This window comes from Dipteris shenzhenensis, chromosome 15 (genome assembly GCF_047967505.1).
Source record: "Dipteris shenzhenensis isolate YYH24624 ecotype China chromosome 15, Dip_SZ_1.0, whole genome shotgun sequence".
Lineage (NCBI taxonomy): Eukaryota > Viridiplantae > Streptophyta > Polypodiopsida > Gleicheniales > Dipteridaceae > Dipteris > Dipteris shenzhenensis.
In genome coordinates, this window is record NC_141610.1 from 52,585,929 (window position 1) to 52,601,583 (window position 15,655).

The 15,655-nt window shown below is 49.3% G+C and overlaps 1 protein-coding gene across 2 annotated transcripts in view; it reads right to left on the reverse strand.

The window, feature by feature from the left end:
* The window catches only part of LOC147893965 (uncharacterized), a 110,543-nt gene that overhangs the window by 53,242 nt on the left and 41,646 nt on the right, over window positions 1–15,655 (reverse strand). For both annotated transcript variants that reach the window (XM_087386067.1, XM_087386065.1), the window contains exon 2: window positions 2,602–2,743. In XM_087386067.1, the coding sequence (XP_087242193.1) occupies window positions 2,602–2,685 (84 nt within the window). In that variant the 5' untranslated portion in view covers window positions 2,686–2,743. The remainder of the gene's footprint in view (window positions 1–2,601; window positions 2,744–15,655) is intronic.

Sequence of the window (15,655 nt, forward strand, 5' to 3'; positions counted from 1 at the left end):
GCAGCACCCCCTACTGTTGCCCTCTGTCGCGGGCATCACCCTCCTCTGCTGCTCTCTGTCGCGAGCAGCGCGACAGCCCGCCCTGCTGCTACTGCTCTCCGGTACGACGGTGGTACCTTGGCTGCTACTCTCTTTGCGATGACGAGGGGGCCTGATGCAACCACCTAGCTCCACCATGGCCGCCTTGTCTGCAACTGCCATCACGGAGCAGCTGTTTTCTCCCGCCTCCCCTCTTGGTGCATAGGCGCCTACAAAACAGGCCACAGGGGCCTGTCCTACCCCCCACCTCCCCTCTTGGCGCATAGGTGCCTACAAACAGGCCGATGGGGGGCCTGTCCTCGCCTCCGCACCCCCCAGGGACCTCCACGACCTGCAAGGCCTACCGTCCAGCTCCCAACCTAGCCAGCAACGCCACCATCACCAGCCCCAAACCTACAAGGACAACAAGAACATCAAGAAAATCAACATCAAAGCCAAGAACGTGCAGAAAGGGGAGTTTCAGCAGCAAATACACAGGAATGCAGCACTAGAAAGTCAGAAGGAGGACAAAGAAGGATTACCAACACACTCGAATGTCACCCAGGGCAGTGAAAATATGTCACAGGTCTTGTAGGTCAGAGGAGGCGCCAAGCATAATGCCCACACGAGGTTTTGTAGAAGACATATGGGGCAAACAAGGTATGGATAGTGCCATGGCAGCCCTCACGTCAACAGGTACAGCTCACAAAACAACAAACGATGTATTAGCCTGCCTCAGGAGGAGTTCAAGCACCAGCCCCTTATTTGACACCTGGAGATCAGATTAGGATGGTCTCATGCTTAGACAAGGGACTCACATAGGTTGGATACAGTGGGACAGTGGCCTGTCCAGCTCTTTTGGGACGTGGAGTTTGGATCCCCACGGAGGCAGAGGTGCAAATGGGAGCCGTTGCTCATCTTCGAGGGGCAGGGCAACGGATGAGAGAGATTGATGCAGCCATCCGTGAGTCATGGCGTGCAGCATTTCAGATGTGGGAAGATAGTAGATGGTTGGAAGAGTTTTCCACGACAAGGATACCCTTGAGAATTATAATTAGGCGCAACAGTGACCGAGCTAGTGTCTTCAAAGTGGGGCCGGGAGGGCTCCTCCAACTAGTGGCCGAGAGAGATCCAAAGATGGATGGGAGCCTAGATTCGCTTCATGGACAGATGATCCGGGTAGAGGGCCGTTTGTGCAAGGAGCGGTTTATCGACCCTCTTAGCAACTCAAATCAGGATGCTCTTTGGCTCTGGGAGTGCCGGCCCCTACGGAAGGTCCAGTGCAACCCAGGAGAGTGGTTTTGGCCATCTAGAGTAGGCCACTCAGAACGAGTGGACGAGGTGGCCTTTTCTCTTACACGACACAGATAGGATGGCAGCTCTAGCTAGATGTAGCGATATGGACTCCATCGAGAGAGAGACACTGGACTGATCTAGATTTTGGATGTGATTTTGGTCTATCCTGCGGCCACTGAAGATATCCTGCGGCCACTAAAGATATCTTACTACTTTTGCTTGGTTGCCCATGTGGATCTACCCAAAAGACCTGGTGGATGGTCGGTGCCACCGCTGCACTGATGGAGTCCTAGAGCTGCTTATGGAGATCAACTGGCGGAGTATGGAGCTGCCCCAATGCACAAAGGATTTGGTTGGGATCCCTTCGGATTGCAGCTCGTACAGAGTATACACAGGGACTTCACTTGGGGCATGGCGGCTTGGTTTACAAAGGGGGACAATGCCTTCCCAATAGATGTAGTCTCCCAGCCTACAGGGTACAAAGACAGCATCCACAGGATTGAGCTACACAAGGCGACCCCACCCGTACATCATAGTCCTCTCCCTTCTCCCGAGAACAGTGTGTGGGAGACACTTTCCACCCACGGCCACTCTAGTCACCATTCGGCAGGATATTATCTACACCTTGCACTCCACCTGGGAGTGTGGGACGCCGGGACCTAGAGCCATCGAGAAAGGTAGGCGCATTCTACAAGGCATGGCCTGCATGTATTTTTATTTTTTCACGCCACGAGGGATTCACTGGTTGTATTTTCCTCCTCCCTAGTTGTTAGCCCCTGTCCCAAAGATTTCCCTAGGCAGTGAGATGAGTTCTCTCGTGAACGGGCTGGTTCCATTTCAGCCAATTTTTTCTGATTTATTTCCCATGATCAGCGCCTCAGGGATTGCTGATTTGTATGGATTGTTTTTCAAGCATCAATAGAAAGTTATTTTCTCTATAGGGGGAAAAAAAAGAATTCCCAAGTTAGATTATTCAAGCCTTTCTTGGATTTGCTTCTATCAAGTTTGAAAACCGTATAACAAATATGATAGAGCTTTTAAAAACCTCAAACTCTCGAAGGATGATGTGGCAAACTTGTACTATGTACAAAAAAATCATTAAAGAATGAAGCAAGGCTTCAAAAATTTGACTCTAGAATGAGAACCATTTTACCTCATAAAGTAGGGGCATTCAGGAATTACGTGACTATACCTTCAGATGAGCCCATCTCAATAAACAAGCATCTCTTCTTGTTAGCTTAACTTTGTAGATTGTGATGCATGCTTAAAACAATACGGCACACAAACCTGTGCTAGCTTAGCCTGATTCCTCTGTTCAGGCATTGCTGCAAGTAACCTCCTCATATTAATCTCTGTCTTTGTCAGCCCCATTGCATATCTTTGCTCGGAGAAAAAAGAAATTTCAGAAAGTCTCCATCGAGGATAAGATCTACACAAGACAGAATAAGTCCAAAAACAACGTAAATATTCTTCCTTACTGTGCTTATATACATAGGATATTTCAGCCCTGAAATGAGCTCTACACTGACTTCATCCTTAACAGACATTCACGTTATAAACTCAGTGTGGTCTAACTTTCAGCATTTGTGAAAGAAAACTGAGCTACAAAAAGTAAAATCCATGACTCTCAGCTTGAAATAAGCATTGGAGGACAAACTTTGGCCCTGGACAAAAATAGGGATGTTGTGCCAGAATAGAAAGTTTATATAAGATATAGTAGCTGCTCATCCAGAAAGGGAACCTGCGAAATATCCCCAACCCAAGACTTTTACCCTGCTTGGAAAGCTTACAAATAGTAACCAACAATATTCTTTAGGGCTCTTGAACACCGGCCCCAAACAAAAAACTCTGCTTTCTGCAAGAGAGTTATTACTCACCCACACATAATTAGGGAGTGGAGGATTGAGCCCAAGAATTCAAACTTCCAAGAGCCTTTTGAAGTTGTGAAGTTTTTTCATGAAGAGGCTTGAACTCTATGTCATTAAAAGAGCTCCAAGAGGAGATAAACTAACTTCATATCCAAATTGCCAAAGGCTGCTACCAAGGAGAATCCACCCCATTAAAATCCCAAGACGAGCTCACATAAAACCCCAAACCTTCTTTTATGCATCCTCAAAACAAGATAGCCCACTTTAGACCAACTAACCCTTCACATGCCTTCATTGCTATGTGGCAATAACCAACACTCTTCACACAACTTATCCGTGCATCACCTCTCGATTGGTCATTCAAAGTGATAGCTCACAAATTGGAGTGGCATAATTAGGGCAACAAGCTGTAACTGATTCATATAGCTAGAGCAAAGAAAAGAAGAAATGGTGTGACTGATTGAAGACTCGGAACTGCACCGACCTCTGTTTGCAGGTAGAAGACTAAAATTTTGGGCATATGCGAGCACAAAATCATCTAGTGCATGGGACCCTGCAAACTATTGGCAATCTGCACAGTACTAGCAGCAGCACAGCAATTGATCTCACCGACCTGCACATATACAAGAAAAAGCTCATGGCAGGGAATCAGGTGACAGTGCAAGGACACGCACTGAATTGCATCAGAGGTCAAAAACCTCTGATAGAACCGTCACCGATGGTACCCACATCAACAAAAGACCCCAAAAAGGGGGGGAGTGTTAAAGGAACCTGCAAAAGACCCTTGTCAAAGGGCAAGGGTTGCATGGTCTCAGACAGGTAGGTCAAAGAAGCAGGAAAGAATCACAGAAAAGGAAGGATATCAGCAAATTCAACGTTCAAGATTGAACGAAATATTCTATCGATAAAATAGTTTTTTCCGTCAACAGATCTTTATGGAATTCTGATTTAGGTCTTTGCAAGGTGTAATCTCAGCAGAAAAACAGTAAGTGAGGTCACCGTAAGCCTCATTGACAGTATCAGCTTTGTTTTGAGTGGCTATAAGGCCATACTGACCTTGCCATCGAGTATTTCCCCCCTAGCATCATTTGAGGGCACTTTTGCACTCTTTTGATATCCATAAGCGCTTCACTTTGAGAGCTTGTGAAGGCACAACATGAACATGTGTATCTGCCTCGTCATTGAGAACCAGCTGCTTGCATTTGTTTACCGTAGTTTGTTGCTGATTGATCCTCTGTCCTTACAGAAAAAGGCAATACACATTGCTAGTCGTAGTACATGGGCCTATTTTACACTTTTGACCCTCCTCACCAAGAGCTACCCTCGTGTAATCATCTCGCATCCTCACATAATCGATTCGCTAGTTAAGGCACAATGAGTCAAACCAATGAATTCCCCTTCAAAAGAGTGCCAATTTGGACGGAGCCGGTCCACAGGAGTTACACTAGCTTTGGTCAGGAGCAGGGTCATTGCCAGGAGACCGAGATGGACTTCACCCACAGACAGCGCCAACGCCCCATCACGGGCTACACAGCATCATGAGATCTCACCCTTCCCCCAAGTCCCCCTTGACACCTACACCATCATGAGGTCACATTGTACTTATGAGGATGATGTTGATGACACCTGACTATGTATTTGTAGGACTTAGCATTCAGCATGGGTGATGATGCTTGCTAAGTAGCTCCAAACTTCTGCTTATGTTTTTATCAGTCTCATAGACTCATCTATCTTTCGTAGACACTGGTGTGTGGGGCTCAAGGGAGTGGCAATCCTCTTTAGATCACACATGAAACCTCATATCAGTGGCACAAAGAGAGGAGCATGCACGACACATGTGGATACGGTCCAGCTACCAAACGCACGACCGATACTCAAAGCGGTGTGCTATTTGCCCCCAGATACTTCATCGTATGTACGTGAGGTCACCACAGAGGGACACAGCCCATATGAGTCGATTTAGGATAATATCATTGACTTCTCTAGGCAAGGGGACAACCTCCTTCTTGGTGACTTCAATGCACGCACAAGGGACAGGCAAGTGGGCCTACTAGACTTTGCATCTCGGATTCCCTCATAGTACCACAGCTAGATGCAGCTAAGCTCGGGATAGTGAGACACTCCGCAGATGCACCACACGTGACAGGGTATGGACGACATCTACTTGAGCTAGGGGCTGTCCATGATTTGATCATTTACAATGGTCTGCAGAGATGGCCATCATCTGGTGGGCTCACTTGTTTCCCGCAAGGTGGAGGGACAAACACAGTGGACTACCTATTGGGTCCCTTGGCCTTTACCTCACGGATATACGACTTTATTGTGCCCCCTCCCCTTCTTCGTGCGGATCACTCGTACTTGGCCTTCTGTATCTCTGCCACGATGCCAGACACAGGGAGGGTCCCCCCCACGCCCACTCTTGTACAGGTTCACTTTAATCGTGCCCTAGACCCAGCAACCTGGCGCAAAGGCTTCCAGCCCTACTACTTGGAGATAATGTAGACCTCACCCACGCCTCAAACACCCTTGCCACAGTGGTCATGGACGCAGCCATCAGGTCTTTCCCCACGACTCGATCTGCATGTGCCTCACCAGGGAAGATGCCACAGAACCCTTGATATGATGATGAGTGCTGAGAGCACCTCACACGTGAGTGAGCACTTGGCCACTTGCATCACCCGAGGCATGGCGGACCTCACGGCGACTGACACGCCGTAAGCGGCCGGCCTTCCTCACCCACAGAATGGACGAGGTGATCAATTCATTTCGAGGGGGGGATCCCACCATTGGCTGAGGGCACCTATCCCCATCACAAAGGAAGCCACCTATCCCCATCACAAACCCAAGTGTTTGGCACACTTATGCATGCTCTCTTTATGATGTTCTAATGCAGGCACCACCTGATATGTCCACATGCCCAGGCCCACCACTTGCCAATTGTTCACTGCACAAAATGTGCGGGCTGCACTCAACCGGCTTCATAACCGAAGAGCACAGGACCATGAGGGGCTACCAACCGAGCATTTCGATCATGGAGGAGGTTTTGGCTCCGGTCCTAATGCAAATGTTCAACTACGCCATATGTCATGGCTTCCCACCCTCCTAGAGTACCACCACCATTGTACCGATACGCAAGGTAGGTGACCCCATGGATACTGGGAACTATCGCACTCTCATAATTGGCCACATGCTCGCCAAGATGTATGGATCAATACTGGAGAGGGCGAGATCAGCAACCACATAGAGGCACATGGGCAGCGTGCTCTAGGGCAGGCAGGTTTCCGAAGACAGCACTCCACACTGAACCACATCTTCACCCTAAGGACTATCATTGAGGCGGCGAGGTCAAGATGCCAGAAAGTCTACGCTTGTTTTGTAGACTTTCGGAAGGCCTTCGACACTGTCCCGCGATCTCACATGATCAAGAGACTACAGGATATGCAAATTCTATAGGTTCTGATCTGGGGAGTGGTGAGCCTATATGAGTCTGTCAGAGGGAAAGTTCGTGCCCCAGGAGGCCTATCAGACTGGCTTGAGAGCACCATCGGGGTAAAGCAGGGACGCCCTCTCTCACCGACTCTCTTCGGGCTCTACATTGATGAGATCTTACTTGATTCCGTACTTTGTCCCATAGACCCGCGAGGCCTCACATTTTGTATAGTAACAACTCTGAAGACTTTGGGCGGGGATTTCTAGAGGGATGGTCCCCCTCGCCATAGTCAGGTCTGGTATAACTATGCACGCACACTATATGACATCTAAATCCAGCCAGCCCCTGACCTCTCACATATGCCACGCCCCACATCCTGCACCCTCTTCACTGCAGGAGGGGTGAAGGATGTCCTAATGAAACTTCATAATGGCCAAGCAAAGGATCATGAGGGGCTATGCACTGAGTTCATTGCATATGGGATTAACCTCCTAGCCTCGATCTTAGCAAAGCTCTTTAATGAAGGTGTCTATTTGGGGTTTCCGTGCACCTGGACTATTAATATTATTTCACCCATCCACAAGGCAAGGGATCCCATGAGCCCAGAGAATTACAGAACCATTATGATTGGACATGTCATGTCCAAGATTTATGCATCAGTACTTGATTTCGAGGTCAGCAGATTTGCGGAGTGTCAAGGACTTAGAGTAGCACGACAGATTGGATTTCGGCATAATCATGGAACCATGGATCACATCCTCACGCTTAGGTGTATCACTGAGGAGGCGAGGGCAAGGAAGCAAAGTGTTTCTTTGTGGATTTTCGCAAGGCACTTGACACGGTCCCAAGAGCCCATCTACAAGATTTGGGTTATGACCACGAGATCATTTGGGCTGTCATGACACTTTACGAGAGAGTCGCAGGCAGGGTCCGAGCAGGATCTAGGTGGACAGACGAGATCATGAGCACAATTGGGGTCAAACAAGGGTGTCCTTTATCACCTACCTTGTTTGGCCTCTACATAGACGAGCTCGAGTCAATGATGCAGACACAGGGAGGGGATGGTTGCTCTCTTGCTGGTACGTTGATCCGGATATTGCTTTATGCAGATGACGTGGCTCTTTTGTCTTTCTCTGCAGAGGGGCTCTAGAGACACCTTGACGCACTACAGTCTTTTTGTGAGTTTCATGATTTGAAGGTCAACCTGGGTACAACCAAGGTTATGATCTTCAATACATCTCGAGCCGTCGTGCGCCAGGAGCAGTTCACGTTTGATGGGTCACCTGTTGAAATAGTTTCAGCATACACGTATCTTGGGGTTGTCTTCTCCGACCCATCTTCACTATGAGACCCGCGATGCAGGCACGCTTGGGCAGAGGATACGCTTCATTGGCCAGACTAGAGAGGCAGTGCTTCCGCTCGCACTTTCAAGATCCTTGGACCAAGGGGCTGCTTTTTGACTCCTTGGTCCGCCCAGCGGGGATGTATGGCAGCCCTTGTTGGGGGCCAAACTTGTCGAATATAGAGTGGGCACGTGTGGAGCGGCTACAGGTTCTCGTGCTATCACGAATGATTCGTAGTAAGCCATTTCTTCCTCACCAGATCATTCAGGCTGAGTTTGGGTCATCCCCATTACAGCTAGATGCTGCATTTTAGGTCATCACAAATCTGTATCGAGTCAGGGAGTATGGGGATTACTCTTCTGGACGCAGCAGGCTGCCATGGCTAGCATTGTCCTCTATGACGCTCTTAGTAGGAGGTGACCAAAGATGCTGGTATGCATGCACAAAGAGATGGGTTGAGCGACTAGGGCTAGACTCCCTCCCTTCCAGTACAGTATGGACGCTCCGTTTTCTCCCCTCCGGTCACACGAGGTCAACCAAGTAATCTGTGAGGATCTCTTACAGCTACACACATTCCGAACCTCGTTGGGAACGAACGAACTCCCAATGAAGCTTAGCTTCTATAGAGATCACTGCTTATATATCACAGAGGAGGGTTTCATTGACCCACCAGGATACATGCAAATCCACTTACCCCCCTCACTGAGGATCTCTATTGAGCAGTTCCGGGTCTCTTCCATAAACTTCGTATCGAGAGTAGCAGAGCAGAGTGCCTACCCAAGCAGAGGCGCTTATGCACATTATGTGACATGCAGGAGCTTGAGACGGAGGAGCACTTCATCTTCAAGTGTCCTGTTTACTATGAGAATCGAGATCCGAGGGCGTTTCTACTGCCTCTTCAGAGATAGCTATGGGGTTTTGTCTCGATTCCTCTCCTATCCAGATCAGAGATGCTTGGCAGGCTTCATTCATGAGGTAGTCAAGTACCGCGAGAGGATACTCCGATCAAGGAGACAGGAGCGGACTTCTTCTTCCTTGGCAGATCCCTCTCAGAGTTCTATCACGGAGTTCTTGCAGCCATATCACTTGGACCCCCACGAGATGAGGCCTCGACATGATCGTGACTCAGAGCCAGTGACTCAACAACAACGGTTGCCGTGCAAATTACACTTGGGGATATTCCCTCCATGTTTAGCACTAAAGCCCAGCCGATAGGGGTTACTGTAGCCCTGGTTAGGCACAAAGCTATGACCAGGAGACATCATATGGCTGCACCCTCAAGTGGTCGACAGCACTCTATCGCCGATTTCATGCTTCCACCTCATCCACCCTGATGTCATGATGATGATGATTTTGATGACATTGATATGTAGTCGACCACCGACATGACTATGTTGTCCTTAGTACTTAGTACTACCATTCTGCATTTTTTGCATTCTGCATTGATGTGGATGCTCGTTTAGTACCTCCACCCTCACAGCTCGTTTGTACCAGGATTTTCACAATCTCATAGACCCATCGGTCTTCCGAAGACTTTAATAAACAATTGGAGAAGACAGACAATGCCCTCACAAGGAAAAAGAAACGAAAATATATTCTAGAAAGAGAGAAATCTGATTTGATTACTTTCATAAAAAATCCAAGAAAAGGCTGGAAACAAGTGAAAGGCAGACGGAAACAGGTAACAGGGGATATATCAGATGCAACCATGCTTGATTATGTTACCAAGTTGTACAATCATGCACATGCCACTGAAATGGGGAAGGAGGATCTGTCGGTCACATGTACTAGTCCTTTTACCTTTGAAGACATTCAAGCTGGACTAAAGAAGATGGCTAATGGCAAAGCCTCAGATCACATGAAGATACACGCTGAATTCGTGAAATGGATAGGAGACCGAGCAAGAACATGGCTCTCACACATACTAACACATGCTCTACACCATGGTTTTCCTCACAAATGGCAATAAAATTGGGTCCAGCCTTTACACAAGGGTGGAGACAAAAATTCAGTAACAAATTACAGACTATAATGGTCAGCTCTACATTGGCCAAGCTCTTCAGTACGGTGCTTGAAATAAAAATCAGCTCATGGGCAGAAGAGGCCCAGAAAAGGGCCACTGGACAAGCAGGCTTTTGCTAGGAGCACAGGACAGCCGACCACCTTATTACCTTGAGAGTCCTCATGGATGAGTGCAGATTGAGAGGACGCACTTTATTTTGTTGCTTTGTGGATTTCAAGAAAGCATTTGACACAGTTCCAAGAGAAGGACTATGGAAGAGAATGCAAGCAAAAGGAGTCCCATTGGCCTTGAGAGTAGCCATCTCTCGTATCTATGAAAAGGTATTATGCCGACTCAAACAAGCACAGGGTATGTCAGTTGTGTTTGAGACTAATATAGGAGTGAAGCAAGGCTGCCCTCTATCACCTACCTTGTTTGGAATATGCATTGATCAACTGGAGGAACTCATCAATGAATTTGCAACAAAGGAAGGGTTGCAAGGACCGCAATTGGGACTATGGGCAGTGCTATTGTTGCTATACGCAAATGATGTAGTTCTTTTTGCATACGATCCGGACTCTATGCACAAACTTTTACAAGTGCTCAAGACTTTCTGTAGGGAAAGTGGGCTGCAAGTGAATGTCAGAAAAACAAAGATGATGGCAATCCGTACCAATCAGCCAGAACATCCCCCTGAGATCACCTTTGATGGACAGATTATTGAGTATGTCAGCACCTTCAAATACCTAGGGGTTGATATCCCGGCAGATCACAGATGGTGGCAATGTATACACAGAAGGATGGACACTGGCTGGGGGAAGTACTACCAGTTTGAGAATGACTGCAGACACACTGACACCAGGAACTGAAAAATTCGAAATGTATTGTTTGATGCATATGTAGTACAGACAGTATTATATGGAGTGGAAGTATGGGGAGGCAGTATTTCAGCCTCTACATGGAATGATATTGAGAAAATGCAAAAGGCTTTCTTATGGCGACACCTTGGTGTCGAACCCACTACTCCATACTCAGTACTTCTGTTGGAAACGGGAAGGAGGCCGATTGAATTTCATGCACTGATCAGAGTTATGCAATACCTAATAGAGGTGCAGCAAATGCAACCTGATAGGTTGCCTCATAAAGCATGGAATGCCAACACAAAGCTTCAAAAGAACCACAAAAGTAAGATCATCTATACAAGATGGGCAACCGACATAAGAAAATGGTTCAGCAGATGGAAAGTGGAAGCATATTTGACCATGCCGCCTGAAAAGGTCACCATGCAAGAGTTTCAACTGTATTTACTGAGCACTTTGCAAACTCACTGGCTGACAAGTGAAAAGAAGGTAAAGCTGGAATATTAGCAAGACAACATAAATCCCACATGTTGGTCTACCTGCTCTCTCTCTCCCGCTACCCCCTGCTCTCTCTGCTACCCTCTTGCTACCCCTCCGTACCCCCTCACTGGCTGACAAGTGAAAAGAAGGTAAAGCTGGAATATTACCAAGACAACATAAATCCCACATGTTGGTCTACCTGCTCTCTCTCTCCCGCTACCCCCTGCTCTCTCTGCTACCCTCTTGCTACCCCTCCGTACCCCCTCCGCTAACCCCCCGCTACCCCTCTCTCTCCCCCGCTACCCCCTCACTACCCCCCCCCCCCTACCCCTCTGCGACCCCCCCGCTACCCCCTCTGCTACCCCTGCTACCCCTCCATTATCCCTCGCTCAGCAAACCCCCCCTCTCGTTTATATATATATAAAGGTCGGAGCTACGAGCGGGGGTTCTCCAACAGCTCCGACCTACTGCAATCCCTTCTTTGCCCACTGCTGCCTCCCTCATAATGAAGGGAGCAGGGGGATGAGGACAGGAGACTAGGCGGGAGACCCTTCGGTCCAAATTTGCATACGCGTAGAGATGGGGAAGGGGAACTGTGACAAGGCGAAAACAAAAAAGCAACTCAATCTGGAGGACTTCAACAAACGCAGCAACCGGAGCGGTTTGACAGTAGACAGCACCACGGCCCAGAAGAAAAGAAAGGGGCCCACCCAAAGTCCATACCGCTCACCACATCCTCGGCCTCTATGGTTACCACCACTATTTAACCACCATCATCCGCCTCATCATCTACGCCCAGCGGGGATGTACGACAGTCCTTGTTGGGGGCCAGACTTGTCGGATACAGAGTGGGCCCGTGTGGAGCGGCTACAGGTTCTCATGCTATCACGGATGATTCATGTTAAGTCATCCGTTCCTCACCAGATCATTCAGGCTGAGTTTGGGTCACCCCCTTTACAGCTAGATGCTGCATTTCAGGTCATCACATATCTGTACCAAGTTAGGGAATATGGGGATTATACCTCGGGGCATAGCAGGCTACCATGGATAGCTCTATCCTCTTCTATGGCACTTGCAGCAGGAGGAGATCAGAGGTGCTGGTATGCACGTACAGAGAGATGGTTTGAGCGACTGGGGCTCCACATGGATAGACTACCTCCCTTCCAGTATAGCATGGATGCTCCGTTCTCTCCCCTCTTATCACACGAGGTCAACCAGGTTATCCGTGAGGATCTACTACAGCTACACACTTTTCGGACCTGGTTGGAACCGAGTGAACTCCCAGTGAAGCTTAGCTTCTACAGAGATCACTTCTTACATATCACAGCGGAGGGTTTCATTGACCCAACAGGATACACACAGATTCACCTACCCCACTCGATGAGGATCTCTCTTGGGCAGTTCCGGGTCTCTTCACACAGACTTCGCATCGAGAGCGGCAGAGCAGAGCGTCTACCCAGGGAGCGGCACATATGCACACTATGTGACATACAGGAGGTTGAGACAGAGGAGCATTTCATCTTCAGGTGTCCTATGTACTATGAGATCCGAGGACGTTTCCACTGCCTCTTCAGAGATAGTTATGGGATTTTAGCCCATTTCCTCTCCTACCCAGACCAGCGGTGTTTGGCAGGTTTCATTCATAAGGCACTTAGACACCGCGAGAGGATACTCCGAGCACGGAGACAGGAGCAGACTTCTTCCTCGATTGATCCCTCTCAGAGCTCTATCACAGAGTTCTTTCAGCTAGATCACATGGACCCCAACGAGACGAGGCCTCGACATGACCGTGACCCAGAGCCCGTGACCCGACAGCTCAGACAGAGGGTTGACACACAGATCACACTTGGAGACATCCCCTCCTTGTTTAGAGTTGGAGCCCGACCGACGGGGGTCACAGTAGCCCTGGTTAGATGCAGAGCTACGACCAGGAGACGTGCCAAGACCACACCTCTGAGTGGCCGACAGCACTCTATTGCCGACTTCATGCCTCCACTGCCTCATCCATCCTGATATCTTGTTGTTGCTGGGGATGATGATGATATTGATGATGATGCTGAGATTGATATATAGTCGACCATCGACATCACTATGTTGTACTTAGGACTTAGTACTGCCATTCTGCATTTTTTGCATTTTTTGCATTTTTTGCATTTTGCATTGGTATGGATACTCGTTTAGTAGCTCCACTACCACAGCTCGTTGTATCAGGATTTTCACAGTCTCATAGACCCATCGGTCTTCCGAAGACTTTAATAAACTTTCTTTCTTTCTTTCTCTCCTGCATCATCATCACAGGTCTCCTCTCCAGTAGCTTCACCACTTGCCCCCCCGGCCACGGCTCCACAGTACTTTCCCCTCGTATCACCTCTACCTCTCAGTCAGCCACCCTTCATCACCTCGTCTGGCCTCACTACTCCTACATACCACTCCCCCGCCCAAATCATGCTGTCCCCACCCTCAGTACAACCTCAGCAGCCCACCTTCATTCCAACCCCTCTCGAGACCCAATTCCCACCTGGACCAGGACATCTTAGGCCCCCACCAGATGCTTGGGACTCCCTATTGGCTGAGATACACAGCATCTGGGCCCGTCAGGCAGAGCTGACACATTATACCCAGGAGCAGGCCCGATACACCCAGGAGCAGGCCCGCATTCTACACGACCAGGGCACCCTTATCCAGGGACTCAGGCACGACATCACACAACCTCGAGAGGAGCTCAGGACCCTCAGAGCAGCGCCTAGAGGTACCCCAGTCACAGAGATGGAGGCATAGATAGCCACGATACAGTCGGCTATAGCAAAGACGACTAGATGGGTGGACGTGGCGAAACGAGAGCCCGCAAAGGCAACCGTTTCAGCCGCCATACAGGAGCAGCAACAGAGGGCTTCGAAGGCCCTCAACATACGGATACGAGGGATCACGCGAGATAGCACCAGCACCACTACGACGCCCATGGAGGAGGCCATCACCTTTGTGACCACTACCATGGGGGTCCCCGACCATGCAATAGAGGGAGCATGGCGTGTTGGGAGAGATCCCAACCGAGAGCAGCCCCTAGTCATTCGCTTCAAAGATTCACATGCTCGACTAGCGACTCTCCGACGTTGAGCCGCTCTACGAGAGCATCCCACCCTGTCCATGGACGAGGATTTGACACCACTACAGATTGAGGAGCGACGAGTTCTTCTACAGCAGCGGGATGCTGCCCGCAAGGAGGGGAGCCGTGGTCCGAGATGATAGGTTGTTGACCGGCACCCGTCGGGCTCCCACCCGTACCCCCTAGGGGGACGGGGCCTATGAGACTCAGGTTTTCGAAACCCTAGATTGCACCCTTTACACGGAGACACACCAGAGCCCAAAGCGTCCACTACCTATAGTCGGCGGCTACACATGGGAGTCAACCTTCAGGGATGAGACGAGGGATACAGGAGGAGTTCGAGGATCAAGTGAGGTCACACTATTGTACAGGTCTTCCCTTGCTGGAGCCCATTGAAAAAAAGGACGCACACTCCCAATTCATGTGGATCCGGATCCGACACACAGACACCCGTGACCTTTTCATAGCAATATGCTACTTCCTGCCAAACACATCCCACTTCGCCAAAGTGGCATGAGAGGAGGGTGAGACATCGCCATATGCACCCTTACATCAGGATATCCCATACATTTCAGCCCACGAGGAAGTTCTCCTTGTTAGGGACTTCAACGCCAAGACGAGCACACGCCAACCACCACTCCTGGACTTCCGAGGCGACTCTATCATGCTACCAGACCTGGACCTAGACGGAGCATGTATGACCAGGACCTCATCGGACTGACACGGGCCTGTTACACCATATGGACACGCGCTCCTTCATGACCTCATCATCTACAACGGGCTTGACCTATGGCCCTCCTCAGGTGGCTTTACTTGCTTCCCACACGGGGGGGGCACTAGTGTAGTAGATTACATTATGGGATCCCCTACCTTCACTTCATGTATCACCAACTTCACCGTAGCACCACTCCCTCCAGGAGCCGATCACACATACCTATTCTTCACTATCGCCACCGCACGCTTAGCCACACCACACACACCACATAGGAAGCACGACACCTACCACGACATACACTTTGATCACAGCCTCTCACCGGCCTACTCTGGACGCCTAGACAGACTCCTAACCTACATCGATCACATACCACTCATAGAGGACCATGCTGCCCTGATTAGTCGCACACTCCACGAGGCTGCCCTCCAAATCTTTCCCCACACCACACGGTCCACTAGACCACCACGTCTCGGTTCTATATCCTGCAACAATTGGTACGATGCAGCGTGCAAGGCTTATCGCCGACAGCTCCGACTTGAA